This window comes from Rhopalosiphum padi, chromosome 2 (genome assembly GCF_020882245.1).
Source record: "Rhopalosiphum padi isolate XX-2018 chromosome 2, ASM2088224v1, whole genome shotgun sequence".
NCBI lineage: Eukaryota > Metazoa > Arthropoda > Insecta > Hemiptera > Aphididae > Rhopalosiphum > Rhopalosiphum padi.
The window spans coordinates 73,239,277-73,263,755 of NC_083598.1; the positions used below are offsets into that span (position 1 = coordinate 73,239,277).

General features: G+C 26.1%; 2 protein-coding genes across 4 annotated transcripts in view; one reads left to right on the forward strand and one right to left on the reverse strand.

Moving 5' to 3' along the window:
- Positions 1-5,471: 5,471 nt before the first annotated feature.
- On the reverse strand, positions 5,472-15,751 carry LOC132921005 (zinc finger protein 236-like). Its single transcript, XM_060983798.1, is given in 20 exon segments — positions 5,472-6,406; positions 6,528-7,024; positions 7,099-7,148; positions 7,150-7,161; positions 7,229-7,303; positions 8,241-8,315; positions 9,896-9,966; positions 10,774-10,922; positions 10,991-11,066; positions 11,689-11,913; positions 11,995-12,112; positions 12,180-12,350; positions 12,666-12,821; positions 13,581-13,745; positions 13,827-13,955; positions 14,046-14,209; positions 14,292-14,439; positions 14,503-14,621; positions 15,072-15,202; positions 15,294-15,751. Coding segments are annotated over 19 exon segments (2,625 nt in total). The 5' UTR covers positions 15,193-15,202; positions 15,294-15,751; the 3' UTR covers positions 5,472-6,302.
- LOC132921004 (cytochrome P450 306a1-like) overlaps positions 14,963-24,479 on the forward strand; it is a 34,195-nt gene continuing 24,678 nt past the window's right edge. For 2 of the 3 annotated variants that reach the window (XM_060983797.1, XM_060983796.1), the window contains exon 1: positions 14,963-15,139. The gene's annotated coding sequence lies outside the window, so the exon portion shown is untranslated. The remainder of the gene's footprint in view (positions 15,140-24,479) is intronic. The other variant, XM_060983793.1, reaches the window with a different exon arrangement.

Here is a 24,479-nt window from a genome sequence, read left to right on the forward strand (position 1 = left end):
TTATTAAAACAAATTGTCGTAAAAATAATTCAATAGATGAGATTTTATAATTTTAATAATACTAGCTAGTACTAACCTAATTAAAAATAATTGAATATATATAATGATAATAAAATATGTATAGTAGATATTACTTAGATTGGAATAAAAATAATTGATCCTAATGTTTTCAAATATTTAATTCATTTCATTTCATTGCTAATAATTTTGTGATTTTGATTAAATATGATATAATGATTATTAATGTACAGTTCTAAACGATAATATGATTTGCTATGATTTTAATATGTGTGCTTTAGGTATTAATACATATCAGTGTGCGCGGTATTAGATGGTTTGATTTTGGAAAAACTGTGTGCAGGAATTGATGTATAAAAATGTGCATATTTGAACGACGACCTTTTTTTGAATGTGTGTGGTTATGACGACCGCCAACAACCAACAACCCGAAACGTCGTGCATTTCAGAATAAACAATAAACATAAAGTGGAAATAAATAACAATAATAATAATAAAATACAACTTACGACACAATAATAGATATAGAGAAAAATTTCGTTTAATCTTAAATACAAATTCATTTAATTCTGAGAAAACTCCAACCGGTGTAAAACTTGGTCAGAAAAAGAAAATAATTAGAGATAAGATTTAATATCTTACCTAAGATGGTGAAACATAAAATCATCCTGTAAATCTCTGTCCTGTGACATTTATAATGATAAATACATAAACCACCAACTGACAATCAAAGCGACTCTGGACGGCCATTGAACAATATTATATCGATGTCAAGTTATGACAATATTATTTTATGTACATAACTAGATATATATACCTCACATAATTTATTTACCTGTTTTTTTACGCAAAACATCGTCACCCGTACACGGAGAGCGCATTTAGAGCGGTGTACCTCTACTATACGGTATTATACAAAAATGTCAGAGGAAAAAATGTCCACGGTAAAAATGTCCGGAAAAAATGTCCGAAACCAATAATGTCCTTGGTAAAAATGTCCGAAATCAAGAATATCCGAGGTGAAAATGTCCGAAACCAAGAATGTCCTAGGTGAAAATTTCCGAAACCAAGAATGTCCGTGGCAAAATTTAGTTAAAATTGGGCAAAGAGATATAGGACAACCTCCGGCAAAAAAAAATATATATTAATATGCAAGAAAAATTTTAAAAAATTTGCAAGAGTATAATAATAAAGAAAGAAGTATAGAAAACTTTTTAAAATGTATATCGTTGACATTCATAAATTTTGAATTAGGCAATAATTATCTGGGGTTTTTTTTGGACATTTTTATAATCAATTTTTTTATTTATTTTTATATTCAATAACGAAAGAATTATTAATTATTTTTTTAAATATTATAATCAATGTTGTATAAATACACTTTTCATATCTGACTACCGCAATAATGATATAATTGTTTATTTTTTTTTTAAATATTATTATAATCAATGTTGTAACGAGGTCTTTTACTTAGTTTATTTTGGACAATTTTACCATGAACATTTTTGGTTTTGGACAATTTTACCATGTACATTTTTGGTTTTGGACAATTTTACCACGGACATTTTTACCTAGATTCCTATTTCCTACTATACACAGTCACGTCATACACACTATAAATAAAGTTTGGATATGATAAATAACGGGATCTGTGATGTAGAAAAATATCATCACTATTGACACTATTAAAAATGGGGAGAGAAAATGTTGGATTATAGCGAAACGTACGTGTGTGTTGATGGCTGATGCGGTAGCCTGAATATAGGTATGTGTATGTATATAGTTTTTAGCTGGGAATCTGAGATAGACGGGATAGTACGTGCGTATTATCGTAATCACGAAAATACGAGATACTTCAATAATTATTTGTGTACGGATGCAGATCTGTAACCAGCTTACCAGCGTACGTATTACCATTCTGCACATGAAATAAAACCCATGATAAGTCCGGCTCCATGATTGGTCTATATACATTTGGTGTGAAAAATTAAATTATCACAGACTTATTATTAACTTAATATGGTATATGTACTCGTAATATTATGATAACACACAGTCTGATATTTAATTACATTTCATAGCAGCCAATTAGCAGGGGAGTAATTAATAAGGGGTGGTTGATCAATGATCATGGTAGGTATGTATATTTAAAAAAAAATCCCAGGAATCTACTTAAAAATATAAAACTTTGTCCGTTGTTTAACTAATAGAAAAACTCAGCAATAATGTATATCTAAATATATTAAATTATTATTATTGAATTGAATATTTAAATATAATAGGTATTATTTACTTTTGAAATGAGATATAAATATATTCTTACATATTTCCATAACCGTATTTTCAAATGGTTAATTATTTAATTTACTCATTAATTACGTAGATACACCTTTAGGCTTTAGTTGATTAATTTGATTACCTAGTAATAATAATATAAATACCTAATAACCATTCATGTCATTATTTGGTAATTTCATATAGGTACTATTACTTTTCATACAAATCTCGAAATAGTTGATTAAGTATAATATAAATAATATGGTAGGTACAAATTTTTTATTTTATTTTACTAATTAAAGTAGATTTTAAGAACTTAAAAAATACTTCGAATAATCTATTTACACCTAGCTATAGGATTCTAGTGGTTATTAAATCCAGAAGCAAATATAGTCGGAAAGAAATCCCAAAATTCAAGTCACTTCCATTTCAATGTTTTCATTTGTATTTATATCTATTTTTTATAGGCAGCATTGTGCAACGATATATATATATATCGTGTCGTCGCAGGCGGAGGATATCACTATAAATACTGCAAGTCGCGGTCGCGTATTCCTCCAACGTTTCGTGTAATTTATTGCCGACGCGCGACGTGCTAAAACTAGCCTACACGGCTACACGACGGTACCTATTCAATCGTCGTATTTGAAGCTCTACTACAATATCCCGTTCGACCATCTTCACAATATAATAGTATGATGTAGGTACGTTTGCAAGTTTATCTGTACTGTTACAGCTGAACACATATTTCTATAGATTTGTCTTATCCGAGACGCATAAGGCATAACGAATTAGCAAATATATTTCTCAGTTTCTCACGGCCTGTCGTCTGTGCGGCTGTGCAAGTGTGCCCAGGGCCTGATTTAGGCATTTTATGGCCTTAGGCAAAATAAAAAATATGGCTCCTTATTGTCAACAGTAGCGTATATAGGCATATAGCAATACCCCCCTCGACGAATGAGTTGTACAGAACAAAATAATAATTTATTACAATTTAGTCTTTACCTACTTATACATTTTCACAAACATAATGATAATTTTATACATTTTTTTTACCTCTACAGGATTTCTTTTGTACCTATTATTTTCATTTACATTTTACGCTGAAAAGGATTAATTATTTTATTTTTTTGAAATATTTCATGTTTCTTATATTTATTTTATATAATGAATAAATGAAAGTAGTACTCTAAAAAAAAAAAAAGGTTCATAAAAATCCGAGGCCTTGTAATAACGGAGGCTATAGGCAGTTGCCTATCCTGCCTAATGTAAATATGGCCCTGAGTGTGCCGATTTTAATTTGTTCGACTGTAAAAGTCAGATCTGTTGTCTAAGATGGCCTAGCTAAGATATAAATAATATGGGTTCAAAAAGTCTACGTGTAATGTGTGTATGCCCAAAATCATAAATGAAAACTAGTAAAAACTGTTTTGTGATCGAGTGTAAATGCCGTGAAAGTGAATATTATATTCCGTTCACGTCAGACGAACGACTACGATAGTACGATACAATATAATAAAACATAATTTTATTTTGGATTTAACGCATAATATTATACGACTGACCGCACTCGTTAAGAAAGAATTATATCTTTGATACTTAGGTATAAAAATGTATAAATCAAAATAATAACATTCGATTTAATACAAGTAACTATTCCATTTTTTTTTCGTTGTTTATGTAGGTACATATTATGAAAATTTTAATTTCATAAATAATATTAAATTTCGTTATACATTCATAACATTGTAGTCATCGCCAATCGATCATCTTATTATATTACAATAATTTATCAATAAGTAACCATTGCAAACAACATTAAATTATTCGACTATGACAATATTTTTTTTTCAATTTTATAACACGGAAAATGTTTAACTTTGTAATCAATTATTTATATTTTTTAATTTTTGGGTTATAGAAACTTGCGGTTGGCGTCAAGAGGGCCATATTACATTAATAATAATATCAGACGCTAAAGATTTTCAACTTTTATACGGACAGCGAATTCTTGGTATCGTACACCAATTTTAATTGTTCACACCTTTGTTTAAATTGTATAAGATCATTAATTATACGGTACACTTATAATGGTTTATGACTATTATTGAATCATTTATAAAAAAAAATCCTTTTAAAAAAAATATCGTTAAATCAACAATAATTAAATATAAAAATGAAATGAACGTTTATTAACCGATTCATGATTATTTTAGTAAACATGACATTAACGAATTTATCGCGAGAACGGCTGAACAGTTATAGAAGGAAAAAACGACAAGCATATTAAAATAATTTCATATACAATTTTATTTGAAACATTAACAATAACAAGTCCTATTAAGGAAAAAATAGTAGAAGATTCAAAAGTGTAAAAATACTAGAATATGTCTTAAATGTTTAATTGACTAAGATAGAAGGGATAGGTAACATTAATATTTTTATAAATATGAGACTTCGTCAGCCCTCAATTCAAGCATTGTATAATATATTAACCCAGTGGTTTTCAACCTTTTTGGGTCCACGGCTCCTTTTGATTTTGGAATCAAATATACGGCTCCCATACGAATAATGATAATAATAAAAACATATTGTTTACAATTTTATTATTAGTTTATACTACGGACGCTGCTCCTTTAATAATAACCAACGCCGCCCCTGGGAGCCGCGACGCACAGGTTGAAAATACACTACTGTATGTCTGTATTAACCTATACATGCCACTGATCGAGTATATTATTATGTACACATATATTATATAAATTGTATATAACACAATCTATAATGACTGCATATTATAATATGATGGTCATTTTTACGACGAAAAAACATAACGCAAATAACATTTATCGAATACATAGCGATTTGCTGCAATGTAACTACTCAAAAGTGAGTGAAAATAATGCAGAAGTCATTATTGGGACACGTCGCGCGAAATAACCTTCTTTTAAAAACTTATATTTTGTAGTTTTTATACCATTCTGCCCATAATTTTTTTAATTTTTTGCAAGGACTAAGAAACAATATAATATATTTAGAGAGTTAGAGCTATGAACCGTGGCACAAGCATCATTCCTACAACTGTATAATCAGATCAACTTATCAGATTATTTATTTAGAAACTTGATTACAAAGGAGATTTATCTATGTTTCAAAGGATAAATAAAAGAAATCTGTAAAATGTATACATTTACTAATTTACGTAAATTACATCTTTAGTTACAATTCAGACAATAAGAGGAAGATTCAAGATATTGAATAGTTTTAAGTTATAAGAGTAATTTATAACGTACAAATTATAAGATATTAGTATAATTACACAATACAATTATAGCTAATAGGTATACACTTTTACATTGGTAAGCGTATATGTTAACTTTATAAATATTATTTTTGATCTGTAAGGGCTCGAATTAAGATATTAAGACTGTTGTCTATCATATACATTATACATATTATACATACATCATAATTCATGATTAAGCTAGTAGGAACATATTACCTTATAACATATAAAAAGTTATTACAATAGAATATAATCATATAAAATTATCAAAAAGCGGCTATATTATACATTAATATATACATTATACATTTATATAAATTAGATATATGTCTGCATAAATTCTTAAATTTTTAAATTATTTTTTTCATTATTTATTTATATTACTTGCATATGGATTATTTAAACATAAAATATAAAATCTTAAATTTTCTATTGAAATAATATATTATATATATTGATAAATATGTTTCATGTTTTTTCTGCCTAAACCAGTTATAGGACTGGCTAAATAATTCCTGATTATTTCTGGTTTATGGATATCAGAAGAGGCTATAATAATTTACTGATGGATGATGGTTAATAAAAAAAATAAGTTATTAACAAAACTATTCAAGAGAATTAATGCTCATGTTGGAAGGCAAATATGTCCAGTGTTTACTTTCAAGACCATCAGTAATGAGTATATTCTTACAAAATTTTAATCTGATGAAATAACATACTTTTATTTGCGTTTTTTTTTTCGTTCATGGATTATCACATGTGTATGTAAATGCCCAGTTGTTCGAAATGCATCCCCGCATACAGGACATTTAAATGGCTTTTCACCTAAGATATAATAATAAACTCATAATTATACTTAAAATTTCATAAAATGTTGGTTTAAAAATATTTAAGCATACAAATTAGGTATGTAAGTAGTTTGATTAAAAAAATAATAACCAATTACCTGTATGCTGTCGCATGTGAACTTTCAAAGTTGAGGTGGTAGCAAATAATCCATTACATTGAGGGCACTCGGCTCTTTTCATCTTACCTGAATGAGTAATTATATGATATTCAAGTGAACTCTTAGTGGCAAATGCTTTGTTACAATCTGGTTGGTCGCATTTATATGGTTTGTCACCAGTGTGTATTCTTTCATGTCTTTCGAGATCAGCATTCTTTTTAAATATTTTTTCACAGAACTGACACACTTTTGGCGATGGTTTTTTGTGTCTATATTTAAAAAACAAATTTAAAGAAATTCTTAAAATTGGTATGGTAAAATAATACTTATAACTTACAATACTAATAGTTTTTTCTGCTGAATTAGTAGCTATATTTGGTACATATAAAACTTTTGGTTCAGCTTTACTACTTGCATGATTTATACTTTTCTTAACTTCATTACTAATACTATTCTTCTTTTTCAAATTAAATGTGCGCACATTTTTTTTTTTTTGGTCTAAAATTTAATTATACATTTAAATGAAACATTATTAAATAATAATACTATTACATATAACTTATAAGCTTACACAATCTTTTGTGAATCCAATTTAGATATTTTATCACCACATTTTTTTTTTTCTTAAAGGAAGCTATTTAACATGACACAGAATTAAGTATACATGTAAATCTTATATATCTATCTAATAAATATACTACCTTTTTAGTGGTTTCTTTTAAAACACTCAATGGTATTGATTCATTTTCTGTAGTAGTCATTTCAGGTCCCATCTCCTGAAATATAAAAAATACATAATATTAATAGTTACTTACTTCCAAAAAAAAATAAATGTAAAAGTTTAAAAAGTTTTATTATTAAGTAAATAAATATTCCAACAGATAAAGTGTTAGTTTTTAATTTTTGTTTGATACACTATAAAAGTTTCTATACTTTTTATACTTTTTTACAGAATAGAAGAAATTCATAGAAGGAACTTGAATTTAACAACTATAGAAAAACTTAAAATTTCTACAATATTCTGAATTTTCTTACTACCTAAACTTTAATTAAAAGCTTATTAGCCAATAAAAACTGGTACTCAAATTATTTCTTAAATTCAGACAGAATATATTAGGTAATATCAATAATTTCTATGTCAACATTATTCATTTAAAAGTATGGAAATTAAACAATACTAAGTATTGTTAATTTATACTTCAAACATCTAATAAATATGCTACCTCTTTAGTGGAATCTTTTAATATTGATTCATTTTCAATAGCAGTTATTACAGGTTCTATACTCTGTAATATAAAAATATATAGTATTAAAATACTTAACATAATATGTATAATAGTAAAATATAGAACAATTGTATTAATATCAAGTAAATATATATTCCAATGTGTAAGGTTAAAATAACTTTATACTTTTATTTATTTAAATAAAACTAAAAATTTAAAAAAGAAATTTGAGTTCAAAAAGAAGAACTCAACATTTATACAATATACATCATTTTCCTATAACAGTGAATTCTATTGAGAGCTAATTAATCAGAATAACCTAGGACCCATCTCTCAAATTATGACAGTATTGAGTATAATAATATATATTATATTATATAATATCAATAATTTATTTGTTAGTATTACTCATTTAATAGTATGTAAATTAACTAATGCTTAAAAATTTAAATTTATATTGTATATATTTTATAAGTATATTGCCTACTTTTATTGTTGTTTCTTTTACGACATTTAAAGCTAATGATTCATTTTCAGTAGCAGTTGTAACTAATTCCATTTCCTGTAACATAAAAACTCATAACGTTATTATAACTGATAAAAACTAGAATCCATTTTCCAAATTATGACTATACAGAGTGTAACAGGACTATATTGTAACATTTGTATTGGAAGATTGTCAAATAGTCTAATTACACCTTATATATATATATATGACATTAGTAGTTAATATATTACAGCCCTACTGTATGAACAATCATTAAACATTTAATGAATCAATAGTTAGCTAATGGTCTCTTAAACATAATTTTGTAGACCATGATTGATCCATTAAATTATATTGAACAATACAATTTTTTATGCAACCTAGCATTAGTGTTTTTGTTAACTGTTCTATTACATTTCTCAATACAACATATTTAAAATGGGAAACACAATACCTACTCAATATACCAATTTTTTAAAACCATCGGTATTGATAAGTTAAGTTAAAATTGCATATATGTATAAAAAAAAAATTTAATCACCTTAATTAAGTTCAGCAAACAACCATACAATAAGTAATGTAAATATAAATACTAATGTAGGCTAATGACCTAGTTGTTGAAACCTTTATACCTAATACAAAAAAAAAAAAAAAAGGGTTTTTTTAAACTCATTGAATAACAACCCAAAATCATTTAAATAAGTAGTGAGTAAATATTTTCTAAGTGGCTATCCTTACTAAAAATACAAATGTGAAAAGAAAAATTTTTAAATTATAATTGAAAAATGAGAAAATGTATAAAATTAATATGGACAAATAAAAATTGATTGAAGTACCTTCTATAAATTATTTTAATTATTTTAATAATTGAAACTAAACATTTTAATAGGAAGATAAATTATATTTTATTATCCCCTTGGTCTGACTAAGTGATGATTATTCAGTGAGCCAGTACATGTTATTTTATATATTATATTACATAGATTAATTATAATTTAACACAATTAATATAGAACACTATCATACTTTTATTATAATGGTTATTACATATCAAAAACTTTAAATTCAAATTATACGTTTTGTACTTTTGTCTATGGTTTTAATGAATTTAGTAATATTCTTTAAAATAAATTAAAAGATGAATACTAAAATACTAATTATCAGGACTATACAAATTGATTAATTTTTTTTCTTGAATCGATTTCATTTTCAATACAAACCAAACAATTATAAAATATTTAACTGTTATCAATTATTTTTGATCATTTAAATAATGAAACATTATAGTTATCTTAAGTTAAAAAGAGGCTTTAACCTTCTACCACGTGTGCGGGGTAATTTATTACCCCATGTTTTATAGGTATCGTATTATTTTTATCTTTATTAACTGAATGCTGTTATCTTATCTAGCTTCTGAGTATTTCCAGGCATAAAAATAATATATTATAATAATATTACAGCAAACTTTTCAACAACTACTCAAATGTATTAATTATTATGTATAATAAAACATTCTACAATACATTTTTGCTATTCATTGACATAAAACAATATTATGCATTTTACCAAGTGCACGAGGGTAGAAGGTTAAGTGCCTACTACTACCTTATCATCTATTCTATGCATAAGAATACAAATATTCAAAAAATAAATACTTGGGTTTGGACAATAGCATTTTCGATTGTTGATTGATCTTGTTTATTCTTCATAATAATATAATCTTGACCTATAGAACCAAATTAATAATTAATTAATATTTTTAGCTATGATAGGCGATACAACAATATTATACCTCTTTTGATTACTATAAATTAATATGCATTAACAATTTGAACTTAAAAATCAATTTTTTGTTTAGAAATAATTGATTAAAAAAAATAGTTGATATTACGAACAAATTTACTTATTATCATATTTATAGAGAAAAATATAAACTGTGTTCTAATATTAACTACAAATAAACTATAGTAAGAATCGGGTACATAGATATGCTATGTTACTTATGTGTTGATTTCTTCTTATTACTGCATAAGTGACCATAACATGGTTAATTTTATATTCAGATGAATCAATTTAACATTTCAATTAGAATAAATTTAACTTAATCAAACTTAAAAATAAGAATATTATCAAGGGCTTCACATAGATTTTTTTAATATTTGTATGATAAAACAAGTTATAAGTATTTTACACTTTTGAAATTTACAATTTCAAAATGATAATATTTGTACTTTTAAATTATATCGTAGGTAAGTTCAATTGAATATTAAAAACAACCGTAAAATAGATTCTTCTGCACATAAAAGTTATCATAGTATAGGTTAATAAGATAGCAATAATACATGCAGGAACACGAGAGTTCACTTACTATCAATTTTTAAATTGATTAGTTTATTGTTTCTACTATTTTTAACTTTATGGTAAAATTAACTAAACAAACCACCATAATTTTTATTTAAATTTAAATAATGATACTAAATATTTTACATTTAAAAGCTTTATAATATATAAATATATAATAAAAATTTAATACCATCTGCAAGAGAAAATGTCAAGTTTTCAATGTCAATGTGATCACTAGTTTTTATATTAGAAATCGGGCTTAAAATTTGATCAAAATGTTCACTTTCAATTAGATTTAATCCAAATTCACATTGAGTAGTAATTGGATCATTGCAATCCCTAAAAAATGTGTAACATTAAATGCATTAGAACATTTTTTAAACCAATATATTTAAAATTGTAATTACTTTAATTCTGTATTATTATCACCATTTTGCAATTCATGAGCTACTTCTTCAAGCCATTGTTCTAATTTTGAGGGATCTAAACATAAATATCATATAAATAATTAAATAAATGTAAAAAGGCAAATCAAATACATACTATTTGTTAAATTACTACAAAATATTTTTTCATGAATAAAAATCAATTGTCCATATTATGTACTTAGTAATTCATGCTATTTGATACAGGAATTGTGAAATACATTCTAGCCTAGAAGTTCTAAGTATATTTCAAATGGTAATTAGAATAAAATTTGCCAGGAAAACATAGAATAATGTTGTATTTGCAATACTGTCATTGAAAAATTGTATTCTGTAGATTTTTTTTTAGTAGTGGGTGAAATTATTTTTCATGGGTTTCTTTCTTGAAAGATTTTTATCCTGCAGTTAATTTAAAATATTTTCAATATAAAGATACTTTAATAAAGTAAAAATTGTATACCTATTAAAAAAAGTTGTGGAGGTACTTTTTCCAATTTTCAAAATAGAATAATATTTAAACAAAAATAGTCATGATATCCTCAAAAATTATGATTAAAACAATGAATTCTTTAAATTTAACTGTATATATTATGCATAAAGTTCCAAGAATAAAACATCTACAAGGCATTTACATTTAAAAAAAATGTTTTCTTATTAGAAGAAATTTTGTTTTTTTTTACCTTTAATTAAATGTATAGTTTCATCATCAACTGTTTCTATATTCTTTGTTAAATAATTTTGAACAGTTTTATCTAATTCTTTAGTTTTTAATCCATGGTAAACATTCATATGTTTACTAAGAGCATTGATGCTGTTGTAAACACAAGAACACATAGAACATTTATGAATTCTTGTTGCTTCTTTTGTAACAGCATGACATTTTTTCATATGATTAATTAAATGGCCTACAACATATCCAATGATGTTTTTTATTTATTATCTAAACGATGTATAAAATCTAAAATATATTCACACTGTTTAATGACCTTTTTGACAAAAACTCATTTCACAGAATTCACATCTGAATGGTCGTATTCCTTTATGTTTCAGCAGATGTCTATTTAATGAATTTTGTTGAGTAAAATATCTTGAACAAGAAGAGCACTACAAAAAAAATCCTATAAATTTCCAGAACAACAATCACATTTTAATAAGTTAATAAACAACTAACTTCAAATGGTTTTTCTCCAGTATGTGTTCTCATATGACGAAGTAAAAGATTTGACTTATTAAATGACCATTCACAATGATCACATTTAAATCTTTTAACTTTATTGCTTGTTTTATGCAATCTTTTTAATTTTGAAGTAACTTTATGATATTTTTTCAACACTGAATCAAACTATAATTAAAAATAAATAATTGGTAATTAAATTTTACCTCGGTTAATTGATCAGCAACATTATATCTAATTTAAAAAATTTAATTATTTAAATATTAAATTTTATTTATATGTAATACAACTTAGGTATTAAAAATGCCTACTTACTACCTTAATATCTTGAACTAATAAAATAAATATAAACTTCATTTTAGTATTATTTTAATTACTAAGTATTTTTTTTTTTTAATGGATAATTTTATTTGTAAAATTGCAATCTTTTTGCCTCATCATCAATTAAATTATTATACATAATAAATAATAAATCCAGCTTACTTTTCTATGTTCCTTTATGTGCATTTTATATTCTGGTATAGTTGAAAACGACTTATTACAAACTGTACAAGTTTTAATACAAGCAACAGATGTTCCTTCATCAGGATTAATTATATATTCTTGCATACAATTTTCTTTATGAATGTCCAACCGGTACTAAAATAAAAATGTAATTTTATGGCATCATAAAACATAAAAAAAAAAAAAAAACTGTAGAATACACAAACAAATATAAAGCATTTGCTTATTTATTAGCTGTAATATAGTAATGACTGTGGTTTTTGGAAGGCAATTAGATAATATACTCATTTCAAAGTTTTAAATTCAAACCAACTTAACACTATTCTATTTTACTTATTATATATATTATAAAAACCAGATTGTGCAACATTTGTTATTTTAATTTTTTAGTTATTATTTTTTAATCATAATTAAGAAAGTATACATTAAACCATTAAAAATAATAGTAATAGTACATTGATAATAAAAACAACATATTTATTACAATGCGTAATGAATTTCCAGCAAAGGGCTTAGGTCTAGACTTTCTAAAAAATTATTCACCATTAACACTTTCAACGCCGATGACATGTACACGTTTATTCCATTGGGCTAATGACATGTTTACACGTCAGTAACATGGACGTTTGTGTCTGCCATAATTTTATCGATTTTATTTTAATAAACTCTGAAATGTACACCGACTGTAGACAATAAACTCTAAATTTAAATCTATAATTGGTTTGTTTTCATTATTTTTAGATTCGCATTATTGAATCATCGTGTCACGGTATGAACAACGTGGCGTCGCGGTATAACCTACGAAATCATGGGCGGCGTTGAAAGTGTTAAAAAAAACAGAAATCACTGAATATTATATTTATAAACAAAAACAAATAAACTATAATTAAGTACCTGATTGTCAAATATTTTATCACAAATATTGCATGTAATCAGTTCTTCAGTTTTATGAATTTTTAAGTGAGCCTTAAAGCTAGCTATGCGTTTAAATTCTTTTTTACATTTTGGACATTTCAAATTACTTGTTGAATGAGAAGCAATGTGAAGTAAATAGTTATTCTGTGAATATAAAATAACATAATATACATAAATACATTTTACATTATATTAAGCAATTTATGGAAAATTATTATAACTTACATTATAATTAAATGATTTCAAACATTTCAAACATTTAAATGGCTTATCATTTAAATGTTCTAGTTTATGTTTCTTATAATTTTTCCAGTTGTAAAATTCATGTAAACATAAATCACAAACAAAATGACCCTAAATAAAATATAATAATAATTACTCATCTTGACTTAATAATTAATAATGCTTATTTATACCTAAATAATTCATCAAAAACTAACTTACATTAGTATCGACAGGACTTTTAGCAACATCATCTAAAATTTTAATAGCAGTCGAATAACTATAATTCCCACTAGTTATATCAGTGTTGATTGTAACTTGCAAATGTTCTTTCAAGTTATTACTATCATTTGTGGTTTTCATTATATCCAAATTGGTTTTATTAACTGTAAAGATATAAATATCTGTAAAACTACATTTCAAAAAAAATATGTATAAAAAAATGTATTAAATAAATAAACTTATTACGATCTGAATAAATATCTTGGAAATGGTCATCAGAATTCATAGTAAAATTAATATTTTCAATTGTTGATTTATCAGAATCAACATTATTTGAAATAGTCTGGATATCATTTATTTGTCCATTAGAGTCGATTTGTTGGAATGTAATCAACTGTAAAAGAAAAAAAATCATATTATTAAATAACAGACAAAAATTGAAATCAAAATTATTTACCTCTGTGCCATTTACAAATAATGGTTGTTCATTAGTCTCTATTAAGAATGTTTGTCCCAACAACAAATCATTTAATGGAGTCATGGTACTAATATTTTGACAATGAACTGGGTCTAAAACTAAATAATAATTAATAATGAATTATAATATTTCATAAATAGCAAATTACATAAATACATTTTTAGAATTAAACATTTAACTACATAAAATTATTATTTACACCTATTAAACAATCAAACATTTTTTTTTTTATAAAAAGATAATAATTATTATAAACAATTATTAATTTGACATTATAAATAACATATTTGGTTAGTAATAAAAATCAGCAATCACAATCTTTAAATACCTACTTAACAGTCAAGTTTAGATATATGTGACTCCAAAAATTCAAATTATTTGATAAAAAATATTACAATGTTTGTTGCACTGGTAGTATAAAATATAAGACTGTATTAAACAGAAGAGGTTTTAACAATAACATGTTAAATGTTATTTTTTTTTCCTAAAATCTATGTTATTGTTTCAAGTACATTGTCAACACTTAATGCAAATATTTGGATACTTACTCATATCTGTACACTCGTCAGATAATTGTTCGGGATGAGAGACCAATGAATGATCAGCATACGATAAGGTAATAAATTCTGAATTGGTATTGTCTAACATAATATCTAATTGATCATCCATGTTTGAATATCTGTTGAAAATAATAATGTAAGGTAAACCATATACATTTGAGACAAGGAAAGCAAAAATAAGTAGGTAGATCAATTTAATGGTATACTTACTTTCTGGGTATTCTTTACAATTGCATGATAATATAAATTGGATTATTAACACGAATAAGCAATGATTGTTCTATCTAACTATAATATAATATATCTACTATGTAACTTTCGATTAAATTAATATACAATTATTTATATGCATTATTGCATTAATAATGCACAACCATTGTATGCTTATAATTTTTTTACAAACTGAAATATTGTGAATATTACGATAAAATCAGTAGGAACCCAAAATGTTAGTATTTTCTAATGATCTATAGTTATATAATTCCATTGAGCTGAGAGGTATGTAGAAAAATAGAAAATATGTAATATAATATAGCATTATGCTTATGTAAATACTACCTATAAACAGTATAAACTGAATTATTACACTATTGTAGTTTCATTATCATATTCAATGTACACGCTCCACTGACACTGATAAAAAAGAAACGTGAGTTTGCACTTAAACGGTGGATAGATAGCGCGGAATACTCAAATCATTAGATCTGTTCGGCATGTTCTATCCATAATATTTACAAATATGATATTATTAGTTATAAAATAATATGTAATAAAATAATAATTGCTATTTAAGTAATATTACCATTTTTGTTTTTCCATACGTACAAATCCGATATCGTTAAATCATTTCGATTGATTTCATCCACCTGGCGGCCACAGTAACTTACTCTTCACTCTTCACTGGATAAGGAAACTAAGGCAAGTAGGTACGAATATTAGTTGGGCGCAAAATTATTATAAGAAATTAATTTCCGTACTTTTCATAGACATTTATTAATATGGGTAGGTAGGCAATATTGTCAAATTCTCAAATCTAGCTAACTATGTGTCGTATATTATGTTTTTTTTTTTAAATAAACACAACACATACGTTCAAACCTAGATGTCGCAGCTGATATTGTTATATTTGATTCACAGCAAAATTATTATTATGGTAATGGACCATATAAGTATGGTTTTGTACGATCGGCAATCAATTAAAAAAAATATTGATCTAAAACCACACGCGTTTCGCGTTTGTCGTAAATGGAAAACGACGCTTTGTAATCGTTTTAAATTAATGAGTGAAAATATCGTAAAAACCAATGAATTATATTAAAAGGTACCGATTTGTTAGGTCATCGTTAAATACATTTAATACGAGTTTTTGCGAGCCGCGTATAATGTGTTTTAAAAGTAAAAATGTTTAAAAAAAGTTCTTAATTTAATACGCGCCTACAATCTGGTAATCTCACGGTCTAAAATAGTAAAAAATCCAAAACGATAATCGTTTCTGGTTTATACATAGCTCCGAAAGTGAAAATAATAGTATCCAGTGATACACGACTGTGTACGGTTCTTAACGCCTCGATAAAATCGACTTTTAAGTCTGAACACCATTTTTATGTAAACATATAATTGAAGAGATTATAATAATACTTAAATTTTGTTTTAGTTTCATTAATATAATTATAAACTGGCCATTGAAAAAAATCATCGTTGCACAGTTGTACAGCACATTAAATTTTGTGGGGCATTAAATTCCAACCCTAATGATGGCTGTAGGTTAAACTATGATTTGCACGTCCGTTTGAAAGATATTTTCATTATCTCTTTAAGTATTACTATTTACTATAAACATTTTCAAAGAAGTATTCATGGATCATTTGAGATATTACTTTACTGCATATAATTCTAACATTTTTTATGGCCCTTATTTGTTTCACCCTTGTATGTTTGTTCATTTTGTTGTACAAACATTAACTTTTGATGATTCACTAACTTAGGTCTAGTTTTTTTGTAATGTATAGAAAAATACTTTTTAAAAAGTGATTATGTATATATATATATAATTATATAAATAAGTTATAACTAATATTAAATGTATAAATTGAATGGTTCTATTTTATGAATTATTAGCATTTAAAGTTGAGATGAGTGAAGTAGTGCAAAATATCGTTTATGCCACTTGATTCCTTTTAAATAAAATTAAAATGCACAAATAAAAAAAAACTAACGCTATATAAATTGTTTTAATAAAAATGCATAATTTTCATAAATAAGTCGTTTTAGATAAAGACAATTAAGGGTAGTACACTAGTATAAATGTTAAAATCTCATACCTACGTAGGTATAGTAACAATAGATATCTTATATTTTTCAAAAACAATATTTCAAGAAAAGCATTAATGCATTTCAAAATAATACGAAAAATTAATAGTTTTTATTGATTAACAAATAACCGCTCATAGTATAATAAAATGTGTACAGTATTATATCATAATATGTGACCATTAAAATTAAAGATTTTTTCAATATGTGTCAATAACTTCATTATAGTAGTCAGTGGCGTAATTGTGAGGGGCAAAGGGGGGCACTTGCCTCCCTGGCAATTTTTTGAGAGATAAAGGTATATATTTTAACCGGAGGGAGGGGTGTCACGGTTTTGATAATAATAAATATATTACATTCATTATACATTGCACCCCCTAGATTTTTTCCCAGTTACCTATGCCACTGATAGTAGTATAATAGATAATGTCCATATTATTAACAATATTAACTATATAAACATAGTGCTATATCCCTATATCCAGTAGATTACATGAAAAAATGAAGGAAATCCATAGCTAATGCTATCTATAGATAACTATCTATACAGACTATTATAGGCTAATTTGGAGATTTAATTTAATTTTAGAGATTTTTTGAAATCATCTTCTATTTATATTGGGCTATTATATTGTTTTTAACACCTTTAAAATTATATTTAAAAAAAAGGTTGGTACTTGTTTATTTTATAAAACTAATAATTGTACGTAAATAAATTAATAATCATAGAATTGTTTACGGTTTGCAAAACCCGTGTAACGCAACAACTGTTTATTGCCTATACCTATAATAGTTATTAGGTACTTAAATGTTCTCTACTTATTTATAGAAAACTACACGTGCCGTACAAGTTAGTAGGTAGTCACCATATATGGGAGTGTGAATTGAGGATATTAAAGTAGTATATAGACATATGGTACATGTATCATGTTGTACTTTAACTATGTTTAGGCCGGACGGCCGTCAATTATCGCATTGCGGTGCAGAACTCTGTAAATTTAAAAACTGTAAAACTTAATCATCTCGAATATTTATGATGTCTGTACCGAGGCTGTTGCGTTATTGGAGTTAAGTAGCATTTTTTTTATTTAAAATTAAAAAAAAAATTTATAAAGCATCATAGATATATTTATGGCATTTTTAAGAAAGGCAATTTTTCAATATCCTAAAAGACTTTTGACAAAGCGTCATTAAGAACAACCACTTACCGAAAATCGTCTACAAATTGTTATGAGTTTATGACTATACTCAGTACCATACTCCATAGATGTAAACTAGGGGGAGAGGGCAAGCAGAGGCCATTGCCCCCTAGAATAAATGAGGAGTAATATAATAATAAATAATATATTAATATGTAACTATATATTTTCCCCCTAATCAATTTCCTATATTTTTGCCCCTCCCCCTAATAAATTTCAAAGTTACGCTCATGCTCAGTTCATAATAACATATATCTATGAAAAAAAAAAAAGTTTTGAGATAATGGATGGTGTTTTCTGTTATGACAAGCACCCGGTATATAATATATACATAATATTAAGTATTAAAACGATATTATCGTAATAATTATCATCTCTAACTAACAGTAAATCCGTGAAAACTTCTACATCAGTCAATGTAGGCATAGCATGTATAGGTATATTCTATATCATCATATACATACAACATACATATTATACACATTAATTTTGTAGCTCCGTGGATTAAAGTTATCGTCAATCAGCGAGACTACTATTTTACTATAAACCCGTACTATTATTGAACTCATTGTTTGTGCTTATTGCTTAGTGTTGTGATTTATTTTAATTATTTATATGCCCAACCTTTATAATAATTATGACTATACTTTTTAAAAGAGATACATTATTATCTTTATTTTATTTTTTCTGTGATAGCTTATATTTTTTATTAATTAAAAATAATAAAAATTGATTATTTTGAAAATTTCATATAACATGCTGCATCCAAAATTGAAGTTTGTGCACGTCGTATGCATGAGTATTATGAACTACTTATTTAATATAATATTAATATTCTTTAGCAATAGCGAAAAAATAGCTTTCGTCAACTATAATAGTTCAATATGACAATATGCCAACGCTAAAGACTATAAAGAGTGGCAATACCCACCCACAGCCAATTTACTGCCAAACTATCGAATATCGATGACTCTTCGAGTATATTATTAATTTATAAATAACGGTTAAAGGTATCCAAATTATTAATTATAAATTTAAAATAAAACTATTTTTAAAGTTGTTTACCATATAGTTACATACTATAATAATTAATGTATTGTATTATGATATGATAGTATTGATGTTACGTGTGATTTATACTGAATCTAAAAAATAATTAAGCTGTAAGCAAGTAAAAACGTGTTTCCTCTAATATATTTTTTTTTATATAATTTGAAGTTATTTTAATTCAGAACATTAAAAAAAAATATAACATATATTATGACAATATGCCCTATACGTAAGTATTTAGAATTTTCATGATAATTATTGATTGGAGTGGTGGTTCAATAAAGGTTTCCCGCAAAATGTAGCTAAACGCTTAAACTTTAAATATTCTATATAACATATAATATAATGTGTTATAATTCAAAATTCAATTTTTTTTTTTATTTATAGTACTAAAAAAAAGTAAGAAATTAAAAGAATTATAAATAATTTTATAATGCCCTAATTTATGTAAAAAAAAATTATTTCGAAAACCTTAATGCTTTTTGAGATATTAACAATTAAACCAGTAAACCACCATATACATCCTATCTTATACATATACCTACTACCACTACTAAATTAATCTTAAACGACTTAAACTTATGTAATATAACATGTAATACTATCTATATCATCTTTGAGCAACTATATGGAATGGGCAGCTGATAAACTGGATTTAAGGATGGAAAATCTTCAAATCCTTTATTCTTCTCTTGGTGATAACATAATATAATGCTGTTTAATACCATTATATGTTATATCGATATTTAATAATATTTCAAATTTCAAAATAATATAAAACATTATTATTCGATTTTATCTAACGTAGCTAATAAATAGACCAGAATTAATTTAAAATAATTAGTAGGTTTTACAAAAACTGGATTTTATGGCTTAAAACACAATGTTAATTTTTTACCACATGTACGGGTACATTCTAATTTATTCTATGATAATATCTCGATTACAATTAATTTTTGTGAACAGTAACTAATTTTAATAAATTGAAATCCGTTCGAAATCGATTTTCGAAAGCTATCAGATACTGAATTGTGATTTGTTAATAATAATTAATATTAATATAATATCATATTTTGTACTATTCAGTATTCAGGACTACAAAAAAAATTTGCATTTAATTTATAAACTAGTCGATTATGTGTGACATATTCGATTCATTGGGTCGCGTTAAATTAGAAGGTTTTTATATTATATTACATTATATTATATAGATATTATACATTTGTATTTTATACTACATCTATATAATATATGCGTACATGACCGTCCACCTGACTGTACGGTTGTTACTATAATCGAATCGTCACGCAGTTTATAATACCATTGTAGACTTTATAAAAAAAGTATCATTGTCTTATGTTAAAAAATTCCATTTGCTCGCGTCTGATAGATATATTATTACGTTGAATGTACATACTCGATTGTCTTTTGAATGTATTGTTTTATGGATAATAAATTGATTAATCGATAGTCTATATTATTTTCTAGGTATTAGATATATAAAAATAGTAAATTTCACATTTATTATAAGCTCACATTAAGCCCACGATATCGTTATATAAACATAAATGAGAATTTAAAAATCGCATATAATGCACTACACCCGCATTTGAATTTATCCTTAAAGTGCAATTTCTCACCATTAACTTTGATGGCTTCGGTCTCATCTCGTTTGAGGGTAGGTATTAGCTTATTAAATATAGTTTATTTAATTTATAAATATTTCCTATAATATGTAAGATTATACCTAAATCGATTAATTATAGCTATCAAAGGCGATTTCAGTACAAAAGGGTCCAAAATAGGAGGCCATTCAAGTAAATTATATTTTGGAAAACGGGGAGTAACCTTTTTAAAAAAAAAATTACGGGAAACAATTATTCATGAGCGCCCTTAATAATATCAGTGGCGTAATTACGGATATATGAACCCACCCCTAAAAACATTTTTTCTGTATTAATTTCTTTTTACTTTTTAGTTTATGATATTAAATTTATTCTTTTGATATTGATTGGGATATGTCATGTAAACTTTAGATTGCGTGTTTTTTATTAGGCGGATAAACATAATGCGTAAAGATATAAAAATATCTCGATTCTTCCGAGTACTGTTTGAGACTATCAAGCAAACTCTATAACGATATGATATGAAAAACATGAAATATTGACATACATAATTATTATAAAAATTTTTTTTAATCTTTGTAATTTGTGACAATTATAATATATACCTAACTAATACATATTAAATTATTACTTTTCCTATACACACCCACAAAATAGTCCTAGTTTTGCCACTGAATAACATTATAATTCACCTAAAACACCTACATCATGGCGTTATATTAGGTATTTAATTTTTGACTCGCGTACAGAATGGTACGGAGAAATACCAGCAGGAAGCCGCATTCTCATATAATAATAATGTATACTGATTTTTGCACGTGTATTTTTTTTTTAATGCACCCTTTATGACGGACTAATCGATCAGACATAACCACATAACGTATAATAGTTATATTGTATTATTAACGCGAAACAACGGATATATTGATAATTGATATTATATTTGTACGGCGTTAACGCTCGTCGCGCGTATAGGTACAATACAATATTAAAAATTATCGTTATTATAAGTACGTGCGCGCGTTCGCTTGCCGAGTTCCTTGACCCACCGATGAAGCGGGTCGGCGGCGGGCCTGTTTTCTTGGGAGACGAGTCGTCAGCGGCGGCTTGTTGGTCTTTGGTGTATGTATGTTTGTATGTGTGTGTGTGTATGTGTGTGTGTGTGCGTGTGCTCGCACTCGTATAATATAATATAATAATATGTATAATATAGTCAGTGGTTCGTCTGGCCGCCGGTTCAACGTCCGGAAACAGTGAAAGTGGTCCAGTTCGAACACGCCGCTGGGTGTTCCGGGGGTCGATGAACCGTAGCCGTGCTCGCGACCGACGACGTATACAAACACGCGGGCGGCACACGTATTTTAGTGCACTAGGACACGACGACTCACATGCACACATACACTACACAAACGTGTACTCCTTCCCCCCTTTGCCCCGTTAAACCCTCTCCTCGATAACATAATGTTATAATAACGCTGCAGTCATCGGTAAACGACGTGTGTCATGTGTGTGTATGATCTACATATTTGACTTGAATGTGTATTTTTTAACTGTTTCTTTTCGTTGCCGCTCTCCCCCCTCTCTACGTCTTGCGGTAAGGGCACTGAGTCAAGGTTCATAGCGTCTATTATTATTATTACTATTATTATTACGTTATGCGCATTTCCGTCGTTCGTTTTGGGATATTTATTATATCCACTACAATACGATTATTAGATATATTGTATAATATAATCTATAAATTATATCATTATAATATAATATAATGGGTATGTGTATATTATTACTAGCATTAATATTATGTAATAGGTGTAGAAAATTTCTATAATGTAACACTTGGGTTAGGTTAGGTTCCTTTTTTTTCAATTTTATTTTGGCTTCAACCTTCAACAATAAAGTCATTAGCTAGGAAAAAAATTTACTTTTCATATTTAACATTATAATTAGAATGTACATTCATCATAATTAATAATCATACATTATAAAGGTACCTTGGTAACAATAATAATATAAATAGTATTATATTTATGATTATTTAAATTCGGTTGTACAGCTAGGTTAGTTTTTTCGAGGAAATGCTTAATGAAAAAATATCTTCTAGATTCGCTGGCTGAGAGAAGACTTTTATCTCTCCTACTAAGTATGGGAATTCCAAGAATAGGTGCTTTATGGATATTAAAGATGTATTACAAAATTCACATATTTTATTTTGTACAAAAAAAATTCCAGGCAAATTAATGTAGATTAAGATTCATTCTTAATAGGTATATAAAAATATAAGTCTTCTATAATGTCGAAATTTGATAATTTTAAGACATCTACTAAATGTATAGTCCGGAGGTATGTATTTATTATACTATATGTCTATGTAGGATCTAGATCTAACTTACGTGTATAATACAAAATATGTACATATTGATATTATGGTGTAGTAAAATTAGAATTCATGTACGTTTAACCTATAACTATCTAGCCTAAACTGGCTAAACTTATTGTAGCACTATTGTCTATTCGTTTGAATAAGAAAAATGTAATTGAATGCAATATAGCATAAAACTAGCCTATATATTTTAGAAGTTGAATTCTACAGTACTAAAAATGGTTTTATTAATAATAAAATATTATTACACGTTTTAGTAGTTTGCACAACATATAATATTATTGATAGAAATATATTTAAAAATAAATTAACCCATTTACAATTATTATTACGTTTTGTAATAATTCAAACTTTAATATTTTTCACAAAATATGTAAGTTTTAATTACTCATTTTAGTCTACTCGTCCACCTTAAATCATATCATATTATATAAAACAAGAAAGAGTTAAGATCTTTTATATTTATAAACCTTCGTGGTTTCTATAAAACAAAACATTATATAATATTATATAAAAACAAATAAATATCTATCTTAGTATCTACAACATTTTTAAGTTTCTTAAATTTATCAAAATTATTTATTGTGTATTACATATTTTGTACCACGAAAATTATATAAATATAGTATAAATTATGCCTATAAAATATTATTTTTAATTTCTATGATATTCTACGTTATTTAGATTTAGGGGTTGGCTTAATAAGACTTGCTTTTTATATTGTATTATTAGAATAGATGGAATACTTTAGAATCATAATTCACCTTTTTTAAACAAAATATAATTTTTATACTTCATTTAAGGTATAAAAGGTATGGAAACCTACAAGTAA